This window comes from Vigna radiata, chromosome 1, assembly GCF_000741045.1.
Source record: "Vigna radiata var. radiata cultivar VC1973A chromosome 1, Vradiata_ver6, whole genome shotgun sequence".
NCBI lineage: Eukaryota > Viridiplantae > Streptophyta > Magnoliopsida > Fabales > Fabaceae > Vigna > Vigna radiata.
The window spans coordinates 1377785-1398553 of NC_028351.1; the positions used below are offsets into that span (position 1 = coordinate 1377785).

At 33.0% G+C, this 20769-nt stretch overlaps 3 protein-coding genes across 4 annotated transcripts; all 3 read right to left on the reverse strand.

The window, feature by feature from the left end:
* Nucleotides 1-1215: 1215 nt before the first annotated feature.
* On the reverse strand, nt 1216-3518 carry LOC106769188 (CASP-like protein N24). Its single transcript, XM_014654701.1, has 3 exons — nt 2881-3518; nt 2565-2700; nt 1216-1407 (listed from the first exon to the last, which is right to left on the reverse strand). Exons 1-3 carry the CDS (start codon nt 3516-3518, stop codon nt 1216-1218), a joined length of 966 nt encoding a protein of 321 aa, XP_014510187.1.
* Nucleotides 3519-8402: 4884 nt separating this feature from the next.
* On the reverse strand, nt 8403-10365 carry LOC106767410 (40S ribosomal protein S12). The gene is made up of 5 exons (XM_014652297.2): nt 10273-10365; nt 10079-10115; nt 9003-9294; nt 8811-8876; nt 8403-8725 (listed from the first exon to the last, which is right to left on the reverse strand). The coding sequence occupies exons 2-5, from the start codon at nt 10084-10086 to the stop codon at nt 8666-8668; spliced, it is 426 nt and encodes a 141-aa protein (XP_014507783.1). The 5' UTR covers nt 10087-10115; nt 10273-10365; the 3' UTR covers nt 8403-8665.
* Nucleotides 10366-12480: 2115 nt separating this feature from the next.
* On the reverse strand, nt 12481-18385 carry LOC106767338 (protein farnesyltransferase subunit beta). 2 transcript variants are annotated; one of them, XM_014652318.2, is made up of 14 exons: nt 18165-18385; nt 17988-18074; nt 17793-17898; nt 16593-16628; nt 16137-16219; nt 15958-16011; nt 15492-15543; nt 15129-15193; nt 14362-14418; nt 14167-14239; nt 13971-14057; nt 13759-13900; nt 13542-13666; nt 12481-13070 (listed from the first exon to the last, which is right to left on the reverse strand). In XM_014652318.2, the coding sequence occupies exons 1-14, from the start codon at nt 18368-18370 to the stop codon at nt 12831-12833; spliced, it is 1413 nt and encodes a 470-aa protein (XP_014507804.2). In that variant the 5' UTR covers nt 18371-18385; the 3' UTR covers nt 12481-12830. The 2 variants fall into 2 exon arrangements, with proteins under 2 accessions (XP_014507804.2, XP_014507730.2); XM_014652244.2 differs by having other exon boundaries at nt 13753-13900.
* Nucleotides 18386-20769: the final 2384 nt, after the last annotated feature.

Sequence of the window (20769 nt, forward strand, 5' to 3'; positions counted from 1 at the left end):
GTCTGAAACTAAAAAGAGACATTACAACTGCCAGTGATAATCGATTATTGTAAGTAATAATCGATTATTCAAGTCCGCTACAGGGTTTTCAAAAAGGTGATAATCAATTATTCCGAGGAATAATCGATTGTCTACGCAACTTGGGCAGTTTTGATTCAAGCCAGAATAATCAATTATTTCGAGCAATATTCGATTATTTGCGCGAGCAATGGTTTTTCAAATGAGCTCGTGATTATCGATTATTACACCAAATAATCGATTATCTGTACAGACTTCCTAAAGACAGGAAAACTTCTAATTGTTTATATGTTTAAAGTTATTCCTAATATAATTTAGTCTATAAAAATGCTTTTAAATATATTACAATTAAAGTCTTCAAGTTCTTCACTTTGTAGCATCATCAAAATTATTATCTTCAAGATATCAATGCTCCTCATTGGTAACATCATGCAGTGGCCACTAACTTTGTTTGCGTTGGGTGAAACTTAAGTACCGTTAGGTGCTGCAAAGTTAGTGAGTTCACTAACTAATTAGCATTGAACACAACTCTCGAGTTAAAATCTTGGAAAAATTTAGGTGATTGACATTGGGCACTAGGTGTGGGGCATTGGGTGCCATCCTATTTCAAGCACCGAGTCATTTTGGAAAAATTATGATTCGTGCTTCATTAACCGTCAAATTAAATTGAAATTTTGACAGTTGGTTGTAGGTATATGATTCTTTATTTTTATGGAGATATTTGATTTTAGGTTTGTAATTAGAGTAATGTTTTTCACTGATTCAATGTACTTAATTAATTAAATATATGTGAATATTAGATTGATTGATGCAATAATAAACAAATTATGTATGATTAATGTTTTAATTGAATCAAATAATTAAGTAATTAAATGACAACGTGATTACGAGAAATCCAACTTTGAAACCAAACACTTATAATGTTGAATAGTTTATAAAAAAACTTGTGTTCTTCTGTCTCCATATACAAAACTGAAACGTGCTAGTAAACTTCATTTTCTTCTTAAACCAGAAAGCAGAAAAAAAAAAACATCTCACCATAACGAGATTTGTTTTTGAAAATTTGAGCATTTGATTATCCAGAAATGATAAAACTTGATCAATGTTCACACAAGCAGCTATTTTTGTGTACTTGACACTTCATGACTATGTATATAATTATGATATAGAGTAATGTTGCATAGATAGATAAAGTAGCTAGTTGAATCTGCAAAAGATGAAAGCTGAAACAATAGAAGAAGATGCAAAGGCCACAAACGCAATGAAGGATAAAGCAACGGATGCCTTCGCAATTTCCAAGAACTTGTCTCCCTCTGAAACTTCGTTTGTCCAATAATGTGCTGTGGTCGCAGCTGAAGATGATGCCGATATTAGAAGATAGGCCATCACCTGAAGTTTTTCAACCCATCAAACACCTTTCTTAATTAGTATGTGATAAAATATATGCCATGATCCATGAACTATAAACTAAAAATAGTTACCTAGAGGTGGAAGAATATCCATATAATATGCATGCATGCATTGCCACCATAGACACGAGAAAATTTTCCATTATTAAGATATATATAGGAGATTTATTAAACCACTAATTACATGAAAGCATTGTATGTACTAAATTTTTTTATAATATTTTCATAACAATAATAATGATATTATTGAAGTGAGTTACTTCGTATTTACAGATCTTATCAGAACTAATAGTAATTAATATTTTTTATTGTACTATTTTTTTATCATAACAAGGTCTTTTTTGTTTCACCTTTCATTGAGAAGACTTTTAATACAAGATTTAATTGTTTATAATATTTTCATAATAATAATAATATCATTGATGCGAGCTCCTACGCTAAGACATCTTATAGGAGTTAATACAAAAATATCTTCTATTTGGAGTGTCGTTCATCACAATACGACATGTTTGTTTAATTTTTCATTAATAAAACTTATAATACAATGATTAAATTTGAGTCGATCACTAAAACGATCACTAAAACAAACTTTTGATTTTGATACCACTAACTAGTTTTTTACAAGATTCACTAAAGAGATTAACTAATAATAAAATACAAATAAAATAACCTCACTTCTAATTCAAAACCTTAAAAAATTAGGCTTATGAATTTTTTTTCATTGTTGAATTGTCTCAATTCTAAGAATAGTGTGACTTAACTCACGCTTACTGTTAGATTTATAATAATTATAACACGTTTTCTACCAATAGAAATGTTAATCATAAATAATTTGCATTAATTAAATATTTTGCAATAGGGTGTTTCATAAAAGTTTTAAAAGACTATTATTACTTTGAAATGGATAAACAGAAAAGAATGTTTTAACTAGAGAGCACGTTATTGTTGAATTAATACATTCTTTTCTTTAATGTTGTTGCTTATCCAGATTATGAAGATAAAACTCTGATTCTGATTCAAAAAATTATCTTTCCCTTGCAGAATTCTGAGTAGCATGGACCAAAATCCGACTACGTACTGATTTATATATAGAACTGTATAGAATGAAAAGATGAACTGTGACATAATAAGTTTTACCTGATCCATAGCAAAGTTGAGGTAACCACGCAGTTTGGGATCGATTGTGTGTCGTTTTGTGACGAAGTACTTCCCAAGATCAAATATTTGTAATGCAGAATACACAAATCCTATCACATTCACTGATAAACAGTACCTAATACACAATCACACCCAAAGATTAGCAAAACCTTATGCCACTACAACAATGGCAATTGCACCAAACAGAAGCAATGATAATAAGAAAGAAAACATTCTTAAAATTCGCTTATTCTTATAATTTTTCTATCAGATTTGCCTAAAAACACCAATGCTAGAGAGACTAGAGTGAACTTACTTGAATTCCTGAAACTGATACCAATGTAATTCATCATAGTCTAGTTCAGGAGTTGGTACTGGTGTTTCAATGGTAAAAGTGTACCACGTGTTTGGCGGTGATTCATTCCATCTTCTTGATGGTGGTGCTTTACGCACTTTTTTCTTTCTATCAGAAACCAACACAGAGAATGCTATCTTGCAGAACAGAAAAGCAGCAATTCTGAGACTGAGCAGAACAATGTACCACTTACTCACTTTCTTGGACACTCCATCATCATCAGCAACAGCATCACGTGCCCCTTCTTCAACTTTTTCCACAGCCATCACTGCCGCACTCTTGATACTCTTATTCACTGCCTCCTTCACGACCTTGATGGCATCGTCACTCATGGACTGAGACTGGCTAGCCACCACCATCTGAAGGTCACTCTCGCTGAAAGAGTGGTTGCTGTGAGAGTTGTTGAATGAGTCTTGAAGGGTTGGAGCTGAAGGAGGTTTTGAAATTGAGTGGTGCTGCTGCTGCTGCTGCTTGTGCCTTTGCTCTTTCTTCTTTGAGGGTTTCACTTCTTCTTCTTCTTCTTCTGTCTTCTCTGAGTGCCTTTTCATTCTGCCACCTCTCTTTTCTTCAGATGGAGCTTCACTTTTGGTTGTGCTCATGCTCAATGTCTGATCAACAGTGCTTTTGAGATTCATAACATGCACTAGATCACTGAATATGTCTCTTGTTTGATCGATGATAAATATATCACATTGTGAATGCTAGTTCATGATTATTTAACTCATCAAACTATCATTTTTTTAGTAATATATAAACATACATGCATATATATATATATATATATATATATGATCACTTATTTATGGTACTTTGAAAAGGTTAATTACATGCTAAAATATTACTATTTTGTAAGATTGATCCAACTTAATTATTGATCTTGGATATAATGTTAAAAAGTACAGTTAGGTTGATTATGTGATTATAATGATTATTTTGATAGTAGGTAATTGGTAAATGGAAAGAAATAAAAATTGGTTAAATCGTTCTTATTTCATTAAGCATATACAAATTTATTTCAAAAATAAATTTAAAGATTTTAGAACAGGAAAGAATGAAAAAAAAAGTTTTCTCTTCAAACTCGAGTGATAAATGTTTTTTATTATGTTTAATTATGAAATAAAATATGTAATTAGACAATTTGACATTATTTTAGAAATTTAGCTATTTAAGTTTTTTCTAACACATTTCATAATTATATTTTCAATTTATACGTTGAACTCTTTTATTATTAAGTTCCTCCTTGAGAATTAGTAAAATCACAAAATCATATTATTAGCGTATTAATATAATATATAGGTAATTAAACTTTAAAAGATATTAAGTTCATTTTTTGTTTCTTTACAACATTAATATATAATTACGAGCTATGGTCATATCTTTATGGAAGAAGGCCTTTTAAGAAGTTTTTTTTTTTTTTTTCTTTTTCTTTTTAACTAATAAAATATAATTTATTTTGTAGCTTTACTCGTTCTATATTTTCTTTAGTGAAACTTCAAGGGAGCAAAGTAATCCATTCCCTTACAATCTAGAAGCTTGTCAAGAATTCGTCAAAATAATATTGAATAGAGATTATCACTAATCACCATTAACAAATTAAGTCTTCTAATCTGACCTTTAGAATAAGTGAAATTGCATAAAAGCAATGCATGCCATTTTTGCTTAAAATACAGATCCTATGAGCTTCTGCTTCAAACGTAACACCACATAATCACTCTGCAAATTATTGGTTAAACTTAAGCCGGCCCTTAATTAAATCATTAATGTGCCCTTCTCTTCCATTACAATCTTATTTGTGCCTCCAACACGTAAGTAAAGAATAATGCTGCTTTGCTTTCTTTTTTTTTTTTCTTCTTCACATTTTCTAAATCATAGTACATTTTCACAGACAATAGAATGACAATTTTTGTTTATAAAATAAGGGTCATGACTTAAGAATTTTAATTATACAATAAATTAGATAACAAAATTTTAATTTCAGCTCTAAAAGAATTCAAACACAATTTAAATTTTGATATTGATTTCGAATTTTAAGTCTTAATCTTCTGTCCAATTCCTTCTTCTGAAGGTACACCGATTATTGCAACAGTTTCTAACATAACTATGGTCATAAGTAAGAGCCAAAATCAGCATTTGACATTTTGAAATTGTGATTGAGAAATGTGTAATTTTGTTTTCAAGTGGCTTTTCTTCTCCTTCAAACTTTCTTACTTAATTATGGGTTCTACGAAATGTTAGTTTATTATTGATTCTTAACCACATTTCTAGCAAAACTATAAGTCACAAGGGACAAAATTTGTTGTTTATGCCATGAACTCCATAAGATTGGACCACTAGGTCAACTATCTATCTAATAGAATTGTGTTTAGGATAGAATTTTGGAAATATTTAACCTAAACGCAACTTTTGATCTCATTGTAAATTTAATATATTTTGGATGAAATGTGATTTTCGTTCTTTCAAAATTTTATGTTTGTTTTTGTTACTCTAAGACTTTTGGTACATTTTAGGTTTCAAAATAAATAAAAATAATGTTTTATTCTGTTTAACATTTAGCATTCAGAAATCGGACGTGAATCATGTGGACTTAATGCATTGTGAACAAAGTTTTCCTAACATTTGTTGCACAACTTTGTTTGATAATGTTGATAAAATTGAAAATGTATGATAACAGTATAGAGAATATCTGGGTTGGGAGATCTGATGCATCTTCATCAAGAAGGAAAGATAGAGTGTGTGGTTTTAGAGAAAACCTAGAGTTGCTAACAAAAGCACAAGAAACACTCCTACGAAATTTTTACGTAAAAGACAGAGATGGTGCAAGAAAAGTTTCTACATGCTAGCTTGTGTAGAGAATGGGCTTTAATACCTTTGATAAAAATTAAATACTATAATTACACTTACATTATTTTGAATCCCAAAATTATAGATAAAAAGATTGAATATGCAAAAGATGGATCAAAGGAGATGGATCAATAAAAGGAGGTCGTGTATGGTATATGTTCTTTTGGTCAATAAATCAAATTTACTTGCGAGCTTTTATCAGGACACACTTGGGTTGATTATTCTGATTGACTAACAAATCGACAAGTATACTTTTGGATCGATAATCTTGATTGGTTGGCGAGTCGACCAGTACACCCTTTGGCCAATTTTGATGATCTGACCAGTACACCCTTAGATCGATTACCCTGATCGATCGGTGAGTCGGCCAATACACCCTTAACCCGATTATCCTGACCGATGTTGGGTAAACTTAAATGCAATAGAATCAAATGAGTTATTTATTTGTTTAGGAGTTTTGTTTGTTTTAGAGTGCAACACTCAGCAACTTTAATGTATTGGTTATTAGACAATAATTGTGTCTTAATAATAATGTTTGACTTGGAGATGAAAATTCAAGATTAAGTCTATAAATAGTATGTGCCTGGTTGACATATGTAAAATTGTAGCAAAGTAAGTAAGTGAACAAGTTTTTAACATGAAGGTTTAGTTTTGCTAATAAATTGGCATTAGAGCTTGAGAGCATGAGTGTTTTAGTGGAAAATGAGCAAGTTTGCTTGAGTGTTTAAGGAAGAAAGAATAAGATGTTAACCTTACAAGCAGGGTTTCTCTCCCTCAGTTGACAAAAAAAACCAACTATGATGACTGAAGAAAGCGGATGAAGGTTATTCTTGGATCTTAAGATGTGTGGGATGTAGTTGAGAATGATTACCAAGAGCCAATAGCCAATGAAGAACATATGGTTGCCCAAATTGTATGTTGAGAAAAACGCAAGTAAAAGACACATCAACTTTATACATATTTATATTGAGTTGTGGATGAGTATGAATTTGAGAAAATAGTAAACGCTACACCTTCAAGAAAAGTGTGAGAGATCTTGGAGAATGGAGAAGAGAGAACGAGTAGTCGAGTATATGTGAAGACCGTGACAAATTAATTCGGAAAAAATGAAGAGGCGTTGCCAACTAGGTAGGTTGTAGAGAAGATCTTGAGGTCATTGACAATTGACTTTGAGAATATAGTTTTCGCCATCGAGAAGTCCAAGGATTTTCCAATGCTCTCGATTGAAGAGCTTGTTGGGTCATTGGAGGCGTACGAGGAGCGAAGAAGGAAGAAATGAGAGCCACTTGATCAAGCATTTCAAGCAAAGCTTGACGTGAAGGGAAATCGTCAAAACACTCAAGGCATTGAAGAGGCCGAGAAAGTCAAGGAAGCGGAGGTTGTGGCCAAGGTGACCATGAAGACAACAAAGAGTAGTCTTGTTTGTAGAATTGACGTAGTCGAGGAAAAGTGAGAGGTCGAGGAGGTTGATCAAGCAACTCAGGAGTGGAGTGCTTTAAATGTGGCAAGCACGACCATTATGCAACTAATTATACATATGTGGTAAGGTTGGACATTTTGCAAGAAAGTGTTAATCTGATAGTGGAAAGGAAGAGATAATCAACCTCGCAAAACAAGTTGTAAAAGAAGCGGGCATATTGTTGATGACACGTAGCTTGAGGATCGAGCACAAGGAGAACTCTAAAAGTTTGCTGAGTAGCAAAGAGAGGTCGATTACATAGTCGAGTAAATTAGAGAGGTTGATAAGATATGTAGATAGCCCAGACAACGAGGTGGAGCATATGAAGAACTCGACAACAAAGAGAACTCAGAAAGACAAACGAATAGGATGGACAGGATGACAAGATACCCTGGTAGATCAGTCATGCCTTTGGATAGGCCAACATTGTGCATGAAGAGTTCGAAGAAGTATATGAAAAGCTCAAAAAGCAATAAGGACTTTGCAAGATTGTCGAGTAGTGCGGTGAACTCGACAAAACAACTTAATAGTGCGACGAACTCGAACAACAGTCGAGTAATAAGGGAAACTCGGCAAGGCAGTCAAGTATCATGGATAGGTCCGCCAGACAAATGAGTAGCCCGGAGAGGTTCAATAAAAACTCAGAAGAACTTATGAAAAGGTCAAACAACTTGTGAAGGTGCCCTACCAGCTCAATAGGGAGCTCTACAGAAAGCTCGACGGAGAGCGCGGTGGATAGCTTAGTGAAGAGTTTGCAGGGGAGCTCGATGAAGAGTTCAAAAGAACATGTAAAGAGCTCGATTGATAGCTCAACAAAGAGCGAATGAAGAGCTCAATGAAGTGCTTAATAGAGCGCTCGATGGAGAGCTCGAAGGAAGAAGTGGAGAACTTGCACATTCCACTAAAATAGGTGGGAAGCTCATATATCTTGGTATAAAGACCAAGTAGTTCGGTAGAGCATGAGAACAATCCAATTAGCTTGATGAATGCGTGGATAGCCTAAGAAACTTCACAAAGAATGTGAAGATCTCGAAGCGTTTTACCACTTAAAAGAAATTTTTGAGGTTTATCTTCATCGAATAATTAGTGAGAGCGTAAAAAAGAGAAATACCTTGTTGGGAGTAAACGGCCGAAATGCCTTCTTCTGATTACTATAGGAGAGAAAATTTGGAAAATTTACATGTGAAAGCATAAACCAAGATAGAGGTTTGATTCTAACCCTACTAACCTCATTTGATTCATCAACGTTAAAGCAATTAAGTGAACATGTCAATCTAAAAAATACAGAAAATCAATAGTAAGAAAAGACCATTCACTCAGCAACAATGAGAATGGGTATGATTGTAAATAGTAAAAATTCCTATGCAGATACTCCAGAGGCAAAAATATTCCTCAAAGACTAATAAAATAACACCAAACTGAAACCCACAAATCTAGGCATTTAACTTAGTTAGCTTTCACGTGCTGTAGAACAACATTATAGGCTTCATGTTCCTCCCCAAAATCCTGCAAAATGCAAATACATAAACATCCGCATACATTGAAAGGCACTACAAAACATCAATTCAAAAACAATCCAATCAAGCCATACCTTAACAACCACACATGAGCAACCAGTTACCTTCCTAGCCTTTCCCTCTGAATCAATCTTACACAACTGAAACAAAAATTAGTACAAGAATAAAATCCTTATGAACATTCACCAACTGAATTTGGGAATCGGGAGTAAAAGAATGGTACAAGGAATTTAAGTAAAATGGTTAGGAGTCTCTAAGGCACTTACACCAGCCCATTCTCCAAGAGTCTTTGCACTTGTAACTGTCAAAAGGCTAACGTTGTGCTCGGAGCAAAGGGCCTTCACCAGTTTCACATAATCAGGTTGGTCACAGTCTTCAGCTAGAACACAGAGCTGTGCAGCATGCTTCTCAATGATCTTGGCACTTTCATGAAGACCTCTTGCAAGACCACCGTAAGCCAGAGATTTTCTCAGCACAAGCTGTAAAGCAGTCATGATGTCCATGGGCTCACCGGGAATGGAAGCAGGTGCCTCAGCTGCAACAGCTACCTCTTCACCACTGAGCACAACAAGTATTCTAAACAGTCAGAAGATACCCATACATGAATCTTAAACTCATCCAGAAAAAGCTACTTGAGAAAAGGAGTAGAGCAATGCACATAACATTACAAGCATGTGAACAAGCTTTACCAGCAGCATCTACATGAATTATTTCCATACTGATATGTAATACATTACATACTATATCATTCAATTCTCCACAAATGAGTTAAATTGATTAGCAGTGCTTACCCACGCCGTCCTTGCACATTTCTCAACCCATTGGAAATTTTCAAAAACAATTTCCTATATGATAAATGCCGCAACAAAAATGCCAACACTACCCGGAATAGACCATGGTAGATAGTTCACTTCATTCATTTTCAACACAAGGAATCAAAATCTGCAACTCCAATTAATTAAATTAAACAACCTGAAGTGATAAAATCAGTTCAGTTTTAATCATCAATGTGTTAAAATCGAAAATTGAAACTGCCAAAATCTAGGATGGCAAAAATATCGGTATATTTAAAACGGCTGGTAAACAGAGTTTTAGTGGCATATCCGTACCCAACCCGTTCTCATCTCTAACCAAATCCAACCTCAACGGATGACACAACCACGAACAGACATTGTAATTAGTATGTATATCCTCACTACCAAGCTTATCGTTATGAAGGAATGAGTCTCAGGCAACCATAACACAATAGGAATTTCAATTGAATATTGAATTAAAAAATCAAGGGCAGAGAGCTGCACGCATAAACCAACTAAGAAAATCGTTAAGGAAAAATTAAGCGTACCCAGACATCTTTCCTTGTTGAATTCAAAAAACTGCTTCTGCGAAAACAAAAATAACTATTCAAATCAGAAATTCTGCAAACTCGTCAATACGCACAGAGATAAACGTTTGACACACAAAAAATAAATAAATAAAAAAATCAACTTTTTCTTCGTGGGAAGATGAGTAAGAGCAGAGAACGAAAGAAAGAAAGACCTTTGTTGAAGAGTTACAGCTAGCCGCCGAAATTAATTCTTACCTGTGCTTCTAATAGAAAAATAACAAAAAAAAAATAGGAAATTTATGTGAAACCATAAACCCTAAGAATCGAGGCCCGACCCTCTTTGTTTTAATTTTTGTATTAAATACAAACTTTAAATTTTACTTTAATTTTAATTTCTTTACCTAATTGAAAATGAATTTTTAGATAAATTAACATTTTACTTTAGTCAATTCATACCACACCAACAAGCCCAACTGTCATAATCGGTCCAAAAGAGGAGAGATCAGTCCAACCATTACAACATACCAAACTGCTTGATTACATTGATCGTTATTTAGATCAGATCAAATGCTAACCATGAATACAAATTTGAAAAAAAAAAACAAACTCGATTCGTATATAGTATAACATCAATCCACCAGAGATTTTACTCTTTTTTTCACATAGGTTTGGGTTTATTTTATTTCTAAATTTTATCTCTTCCTTTGTAAAAATGGAGATACTTTTCTCATACTAATGTTTTGGTCAAATTTTCATTATTTTTTCGTTGACAACGTGTATATATATATATATATATATCACTTTTTTTTTTACATTTGTACATTTTAATCCTCCTAAAAAAAGTTTTTGCATTTTTTTGAAAGATCTTTAATTCAATCAAACCATTCTGACTATTGTCGAATCAATCAGTTTTGTAGTCATCTAAACTACATTAGCTCGATAGTCATGTAAACTACGCTAACTCGACAATCATCTAGACCACATCACACTAATTCGACAATCATTCAAATCCGACCAAACTAATAATCATACCAAAACAGAAAAGTACAACAATCGTACAAATGTATCTTTAGACTAACCCAACTTAGATTTCAATCAGACCAAACCAGTCCGATAATCATTCCAACCAGACAAAGCAACCCAAAAAAGTGACGATATTAGATTTGATGTCAGAAAAAAAGAAAATCAAAACTAGAGAAACATTTTACCAGTCCGGGAGTGACGAGTTGTAAATTACAACTCAATTTCAATTCTTATAAAAAAAAAATATATGTTTGTCTTGAAAACGAATGTCGGGTGATTGCAGAAGTCAAAATACTAGTCCTATACAAAATAGACAAGTCTTATTTTACATTTTCAGAAACAAATAAATAAAGTGAGGCCTTGATGCAATCCCTGGGTTATTTCCATCAAAATGTGTTCATTCACCTACTTTTGTTCGTGAATGCATTTATACATCTACAGTTAAAGTAAAAAATAGATTTTCGTATGCTACAGGCCAAGCGATATGAACATTGGTTCAAAAGAAATGTAATTAAGGCAGGTTATTACAAATTACTTGCAGCGAGAGATAAATTAAGATAAATTAAACATTAAATTACGCTCATTTTAGTTTGAGTATATCAATACGATGATGTTATAAGGATGAATCATACCATTGAGAACACTAAATCTTGTATTGATGGATATTTACTAGCAATAATTCAGAGATCGATGAAAATAAATATAGCAAACAACCTTCAAATGACAATGGCGATCAAGACATAACCTTTTTTTATAACACCCTAAAAAAACAATCTTTCACTAACAACGACCTACATCTTCAAGTCTCTCGAACCAAAATTCTTTTATTTCGCTAATACAAAATACTTTACCACAAATTAATCCCATCAAAATATTATACGTATCTACCCATTTATATCCATATGTTAACGAAAACCAATTATATCGTTCGCAATACCACATTTTTTTTTAAGGATCAAATAAATTATTTAGGACCGAAATATGAATTTTTAGAATTTTATAACCAGGAAAAACATCATTTACCTCTATTTATAAATCAACAAGTTTATCATAAATGGTGGTTTGAATTTAGTGTATCTTATTGTGTCCGTGCCTAACTTTCTTTCTCCTTTTTATTGTCAAAGTTGTTTTTATCATGTTTTAAGTTACAAATTGAATCGTTTAAGCTTCGAGAAATCTAGAAAGAGAACCACGAAGAAAATGAAATGTATTTCTTTATCAAAATGACCTCGAACAGAACGAGAAAATATAAAGATGAAATGTATTCGTGTACTATTTTCTGCGTATAAAAATGATCCAAACGAATTCTTACTCAGACCCAACTAACTTTTACATAAGAAATGAACGGAATTTTCAATTAATGAGAAATAAATCAATAAAAAACAGTCACGAAACAATGGATTGGATGAGTTCACAACACTCAGATAGTATGATGATTTCTTCTTTTGCATACAACACGGGAGATCTGTCTTCTACGAAACTACATATCTAATACATATCAAATTATCAATAATCATCAAAACCTAGACACAAAATCCGAGCAATCCAGTGTTCTATGGAATGTTCCAATAAATTTATTTTACATTGCATCAATTACAGATTATCCATAATGGGAGAAAGTCAATATTCCACAATCATGGATTGCAGAATTCCTATGCAACAGCTCCAGTAAGGTAGTAATTTAACGACACTGACTTTACATTGTACAAATAAATAAGCTGTCGGTAGCTAAGGACCAGATCAGTGATCATGACTCAGTAAAGAAGAATTCATGAGCTTCACGATATCGTTCCAAGACAACATTAAAGAGGGGATGGATAGGTTCTAATAGATTAGAGTAGGGGCCCAATACTAGCTTAGGAAGAGGTGGAGAATTGGGGTGCTTTGACCAGCTATATTGGCACAATGAGAGCCCACTTAGACAGTAACATGTGTGATAATGATCTCTACGTTTACCTGGTTTGTCTCTCAGTCCACCTTCTTGCTCCTACATCATGTAAAATAGAAATGCAAATTTAAAAAAAAATGTAATAATGGAAGTGCAAAGGTAGAATTGGTTGAAGAAAGGATATAAATCAAATGTCAAAAAATGGAGGATGGTCTAATCAGGAAAATATCAGTTACCAAAAGCTTAAACTTCGTTTTTCAACCGTAGGAAAATGAAGTCAACTGATTGAATACCGTTTTATTTTGGCAAAATGTCAAATGATTCAACTAAGATTTTGATCATGTTAAATTTCACACATATATTTAAAATCACTAACTGTCATCCTTCTTTGGACGTTTACAGAACAAATGTAAGACGATCAAAATTTCAAATGTTCAAATTAGTGGACAAGATGAAAACATACAAGATTGAATTCTCATTTCAAGCTTTCAAGGACTCGACAAGGCATATTTAAGCGAGAAATTAGAAATATGAGGATTAAGATACCAAAAAAGTGGATAAACTGCAGACCTGGGCACACAAGAGAATATATTGCTGTAAAGCAATACTGTGAAAAAGTGGTTCTTGTGCTCTCCACTCATTAATAAATTTATAAGCAATGTTTTTAAAATCAGTTGAACCAGATTCTATAGCACCTGCGAGAATTAGAATTTAAAAAAGTATCAATATCATGAGAAATGAAATTAGAAAGAATATAGATGTTAAAGTCAACATAACTCATGAGTACCACGGTAAGTTGCATGAGTTGAGGTTCCATCCAAACTTTCTTTATCTTCAGATACATTAGATATCGAAAAAATCTGTGAGGTCTCTTCCATTTGTTTGTCGATAATAGAATATAATCTTTGCAATAGTGCAGCAGCACCTCCCTGATAACATTGAAGTTTCAATCCAACTATATTACAAAGGTTGATTTATAAAGTGTAAAATGTCAATCACCTGCCAAAAGGAATAGCATCCATCCACTAATTTATTTGTTCTTCCCTGGAATCCACATTCTTTACCTTGCCGGCATACCACCCAGTCCTAATGCAAAGCCACAGATGATTAAATCATTAACATCAGCTCTGGGCAACTTTAAAAGGTCACATGAATAATTGGAAGCTAATAAATAGGAAAGAAACAATTCTCTTACAATTAACCGAGGCAGATCCAAGCGACTAGCCTCACCAATCAGAATCATTGCAGCTAATCCACAGAAGGTGTACCTGAAACAAATTGCCAAAAATAAGAACTCTTTGCATACCTCCTTTCGGTTTTATTTCCACCTATCTTGCTGAAGAGGTATAGTAAGAGGAAGGGAGGGTGAGAGAGAGATGATGATACATACCCGCCATGAGCCTCAGAACCAGGCTCGCCTCCAATGCCACCCTCATATGTTTGACAGCTGCAGAAAAGCACCAGATTATAAGGCATATATGTTCACATAACTTTATATAACAATTATAAAAGAAGTATTTATGTTGTAATTATAGGAAAATCTTCCTAATTAGAGAAAATATCCGTAGAATCTTCCTAATTAGAACCCATTAATTATTTCATTTTCAGCTGACCATTGAAATGATAAAGCCTCGGATAGATGGATGAGTAATTAGCCATCTAAATAACGTCTAATATAACAATTGCCAAAGGCATTTTAAAGCATTAAAGTGTGGAGAGAATTTGGTAACCATGGCATAACATACCACTGTCATCATTGTGACTACTCGGACTTTCATATTTCAAACAATACAAGTGTCAATCCATTTAAGGCAAGAAACAGTTAAAGAAATGATCATAAAATAGTTTCCTCAATGCTATGATCCATTTAGAGCACCAAAAGAATGGAAAATGGAGAAAATTCAGTAATAACATTTTGACTAATGCAGCTTTCAATTATTAACAGTGGCTGTACTTGAAGTCACATGTGAGGCCACACATAATGAAGAAAAACAGTTTGCTTCAATGCAAGCATATTTTGAATGCTTGCAAATTGATCTTAAGGAAACAAAAGTCACGAATTTAACTTGTAAGAAGTGTCTATGCTACATATTTCCCTCCAAGCTGGAAGCATACAGATAGACTTAGCACCAGAATTGAAGTTATTGCTAAGCTAACCTTAAAATGTAGTCTCCAACATTCTGGATCAGCTCATCATCCAAAATGTTCAAAATACTTGCAACCTGTATCCAACAAGATTAATTATGTCTGCATATATACTGTTTTATACCAGTTCTAACATTAAAAGGCCCCTACCATAACCAAGATAACGTATGCCATAATGGCAGTAAAAAGGCCTTATTTAGCCAATAGCTTGTTTTTAACACTCTGTCATTCTGACTTATTGATATACTATCTAAACCATATATAATAAAATTAATGTCCATTGACATAAGAACTATTAGTTATACTTATATACAGAGTAAAATGGCATTCACACACACAAGCACATGGTAAATAAAGAGAGAGATACCAACTTACAGAGATTGCAGTGTAGCAAGCTCGAACATCAATTTCTCCATCATCATGCATCCTGAATAAAGCATTTGATGATTGGAAAGAAAAGATTGATTAGAAAAATAAGGTTTCCCAAACAACTCTGCATGTGTCAACAACAAAGAGAATAAACCGCATTAAAGAAATGCTTTCAACACAGCAGATGAATTCATACCCTTCAGACAAGTGTGCATAGCAGATTGGTTTCTGCACAACAGGAGCTCCACAAACACAAGAAAATAAAATATGTCACCATTCATAGGTGTGAATGGTGGTGCATTGCGTTTGTGAACAGAGTGCAAATAGATGCAATTGTAAGCCACAAAAAGTTATCCTTTACTTTCTAAAAGATTTAGAGAATAGCTATCAGACATAATTAAAAATGGGTACATAATATCAGTATAATTTCTTATTTTGAATTGAAGTGGCAGACGAGTATAAGATATCAAACCTGAACCCCCCATTTGGCTGCTTCATCCTTCGCAGAAACCCATGCAATTTATCTCTAGGAATATGTTCAAAGTACCAAACCAATCAGTTCCACACAAATGAAAACTAGCTCCGTCAAATAAATAATGGAACATAATATGATAAAAAAAAAAACTTGCGTTGAGCACATAAACAGACCACCTATTAATTGATGCCAGTGATTTCTGACCACCCAAAGTAATAAGTGTATTAACTGCGGCATAAGTTGTGGCAATATGAGGCATCTGTAGAGAACATTCCAAGGATATAAATAATTCATTATGCTTCTCCAACACTAACGAATAGAAGTACAACCTAAACCTAAACTTATTCAACTTATCTGTTCCAACTCAAACAGTTAAAGTGTACAACACAAACTCCCTTTGAAATGTTCTCTTTACCTTTGTAAAAGCAGAAGCAATATACTATACGTAATTATAGAAGCATATTTTACATCATAACTAACCATTTCTATTTGTATGCATTAGAGTTGCAGCATGAGACAATAAGATAAAGTTTTAAAAAGGGGAGAAGGAGGAGAAGGTAAGAATAAAATTCAACGAAACCATAGCTGAGTAATGAAATAGAAATCAACAAAAGATAAGAATAGTCACTTGCTTGGCCTGGTCCTCCAGCATATCCACCATCTGGATCCTGTTAGTATACAAAGAAGAAATCTATAAGGGAGCAGAAACGGGATGGATGGGAAAAAAGTGGTCAGCCAAGAAATTCGACCTTAAACCACAAGATTTTAAAACATATAACTAAAGAATCAGCTAGGTCGTGTATGGTACATATATCAACAAAAAGATAAGTACATAGTAAAAAGTCCAGAATGTTTCTGTGTTGCAAAACAACAACAAATGGTTTAGACTCAGTAATACATTGTGATATTGTGCATAATTGTAATTTTTCAGCCATAAGTATACATATGATATATCCAGCATCCAACATAAGCAGGCAATGAAATGGGTAGACAGACAGTCAATGATAAAGAGAAAACAAGAAAACATATTAATTGCATACATCGAACTCATCCCTTTAAGATCAAGGTTTTATTGCTCTTGAAAATTAGTACTATAACTCAGTTGCAAATTTGTATCTATTAGCAAAAACATAACTGAAAAATGAAAGCAAAGATAAACCAAACACCAGCTCATTTTTTACATCAAATGTCTACTCTTATATTAAAAATTAGAACCAGATGGACATTATCAATACTTTAACACTCTACGGAAATGAATTTCACACACTACTCTTTTTCTAAACCTCAAACTACTCCCAACGGACACTCCCGCTGTTTATTCTCATTTTATATGTATATCGATATTTGATATTTTTAACCATATATCCCTTTCAATCTAACCTTTTTTTCTCTCTGCATAGAGTTTCATCAGTCTCCTTAAAGAAATGGTAACTCGTTAAGAACAACTGTATATTTATTTATTATGAATTATGAATTTTGTTTGCAATAAAATTTATATAGAAAGAAAACAGTTTTATATTGTGATCCGATCACAAATCACTGACAGCCTACTGAATTTTACAATTGCTATCTTCGGAGTCGTACCAGCGATGATTTCATATTGACTGACAGTACCAAACTCATTTATATATTCAAAATTATTTACTTTTCATGAAATTAGTTATAATATATATATATATATATATATATATATATATATATATATATATATGCATTAATGTATTTATGTATATAACTTGTATCTTTGGTAAAAAAAAAATACTAGTTTACAAATAATGGAAGAGAAAAAAAGTGATCCAAGGAAAATAAGAATTAGAGTCACGATTAAAAACCTGACAACGGTTAAGAAATTCGATAGTGTTATCTTCGAGTTCATCTTCGACGGATTCTCCCAATAAAGCAATGGAGTGGAAGATCCAGTAGCACAGCCATGGTCGACTGCATAACCACAACGTCTAATCAATCCGACAACAGTAACAGAAATTGCGATACAAACAACACACACAAAAGAAAAAGGCATGTGTTACTTTGAGTCCAATACGGAAAACGCGGAACTGAGGTGACGAAGTCCTTTAGAGAGAAACTGCACGTGATTATCGCGTTGCAGCTCCAACCTGAGAAGAGAAGAAGAAAAAACGCAGAGAAAAAGAAATTCAACACGGAGAATGAAGAGAACAGAAGAGATGTTGCAATGAATGACATACATGAGGGTTTGGGCGTTGGGAGGAATGGTGGCGAAGAGGTGGTAAATCTGAAACACTTGTGATTCTACCATCCATTGGTCCCGCTCCGTCACCGTCGGACACGGTGGCGCTGCCTCTGTCGCCGGCGGATTCGTCTCTTTTTCGCTCACTTCACTCATGGTATCGCCAGAAACTGCGAGAAGTGACTTGAGGCAACGCTCATTCATTTTGCTTTTTTCATATTGGGCTTCCTGGCCCGTAACTAGTTACTACTTTAGCCAAAACTTATACGGATCAAAGCCGAAACTAGGCCCGCCTCAAGTAGCTTCTTCTGGTTGCAGCTTTCTTCCTGCACCCATGTTTTCTTTCCGCGCCCCAAAATATACAATCTCCACGCCATCCTATTTACTTTTGGCACTGTTATATTTACTTCTCCTAACTAATTCATTTTCATGAAACATTCAATAACGTTTTTTCTTATTCAACATTCTTCTTCTTCCTTTCAACGGGTTCTTCTTCATCATAGGTATTCTTTATCTTCAATGTCATTTTTCTTCTTTAAAGAATTTTGTATTTCATTTTTGTTTTGGTTGAAACTTAGAAATAATACTCACTTCTTCATTTATATTGTTTTCTCTTATATTTCTCGTGAGAATCATTTATAATGATTTATTATTTTTGAAATTTAGTTTGTAGAATGAAAAGTCTAGTTTAGAGTAAATATTGAATTTTGAAAATGTCTCAAATTTCAAAATCTCATTTAGGAGTATCCCAAATTTTGAAATTTATTTTAGGAGAGTATTGATTTTCGAAATTCGGTTTAGGAGTGTATCAAATTTTAAAATTTGGTTTAAGATCTCGTTTAGGAATGCAACGGATTTCAAAATTTGATTTAGGAGTGTCCTAGATTTTGAACATATCCAATTTTGATATCTCATTTAGAAATGTATCAGATTTCGAAATTTACTTTAAGAGTATATTAGATTTCAAAATTTGATTTAAGAGTGTACTGGATTTTGAAATCTAATTTAGATGCCTCCTATATTTCGAAATCTAGTGAAATATTTTTCGGAATTTTGAAATCTGGTTCTTAATTTTTTTTTCCTATTTTGTTATTTTTGTTATTTTACTTATTTGGTGTATTTTGTTTTATGAATTTATTGATGATCCCCATGGTGATTATTATTACTCAACAAGTGAGGTATTATATACTCATGTCATGTTGTAGATGGTTATAGAGTTGGTATTTAAGATGGAAAATCATCCTTTTAAGTTTTATGGAATCATAAGTACATTAGAGTTTCGTTTCAAAATTTCTCTTCTTTTATTAATTAAATACGCAAGAGAGATTATACTGATAACTTTATAACTAGTGATATTTTTTTTACATATTATATGTTAATTAAGTGGGTATGAGGAATTTCTTTTCATCTTGGTTTTTGGTTTTATTGTTGTGGTTATAAGATTTAACAAAGCTAATAGTCAACTTGAGAAAAAAATACATATATTAATAGGATATGAAAGAAGTAAAAAGTACATGATATACAAATCTGAATATGTTTTGCATAAGAAAATGTTTTGTCCTTTTAGATTAATAGGTAAAACCAATTGGTAATGAAAATGGGTAAGTCTTGAAGGTAATGAGAGGATATCATAACCATGAATTATGAAAGACTTTAGTTAGTCACCTTTATACTAGTATGTTAAAATCTAGTGAGCATTCATTGCTTATTGATAATGATTAATAACCATTATATAATGATCTTCTTAGAATTGAATTACACCTACAAACTATCATTGAAAGGTTCTAGAATTGAATTACACCAATTAATGATCTTCTTAGAAAGTGATAAATACATTCATTGAAATAGATGTGTAGATGAATTTGAAGTTGTAAATGCCTCTTTTTGACACATAATGATGTAGTAAAATTATTGAATGCATTTAACAATCTTAATACACCTCAAGGTTGTCACAAGCATTCGAGTAACTTGAGGTGATCAATATCGGTCCATCTCACCCCATCATATGTTAATGCACCTAACTATGCCCAAATCTCATTTACGCTAGAAACTTGTCTCCTATAAAAAAACATGTCGTTTGAGGTCTCGCTCATCATAACTATCCAGCAATTACTTCCTTCCCATTCTAGAAAAGTGTTCATATACAACTCTACAAAAAAAAATGCAAATGTATTTCAATAATGAAACAATAAAGGAAAACAAAATGCAATACTTATAAGATAGTCAAAATAAGCAACAAATTGCTTTATCTTTGCAAAGCTAATTAACATCTCCAAGCTGCTCATATAAGTGTGCAACTCCCCATGACTGCAGATCTTTAAAGAGAACCAAGTAGGACACATTAGATGTACGTGACAATCTTATTTAAGAAAATTGTGCATCCAACAAGATACAACAAATAGGCTTGTGCGACATAATGCCATTGTTGGTTCTCACAACAATCATTATATATGTCTCTCAACGAACTCAGTCTTACACGGAGGCTACAACATTTCCTAAGCTCAGATGTAGTCTTCATGCAGTCCGTGCCCAAAAGTTCATGAGAGTTTCCAAAGCAATATCAAAGTTTAGGGGTTCATTTAGATAAACATATCCCACTATAA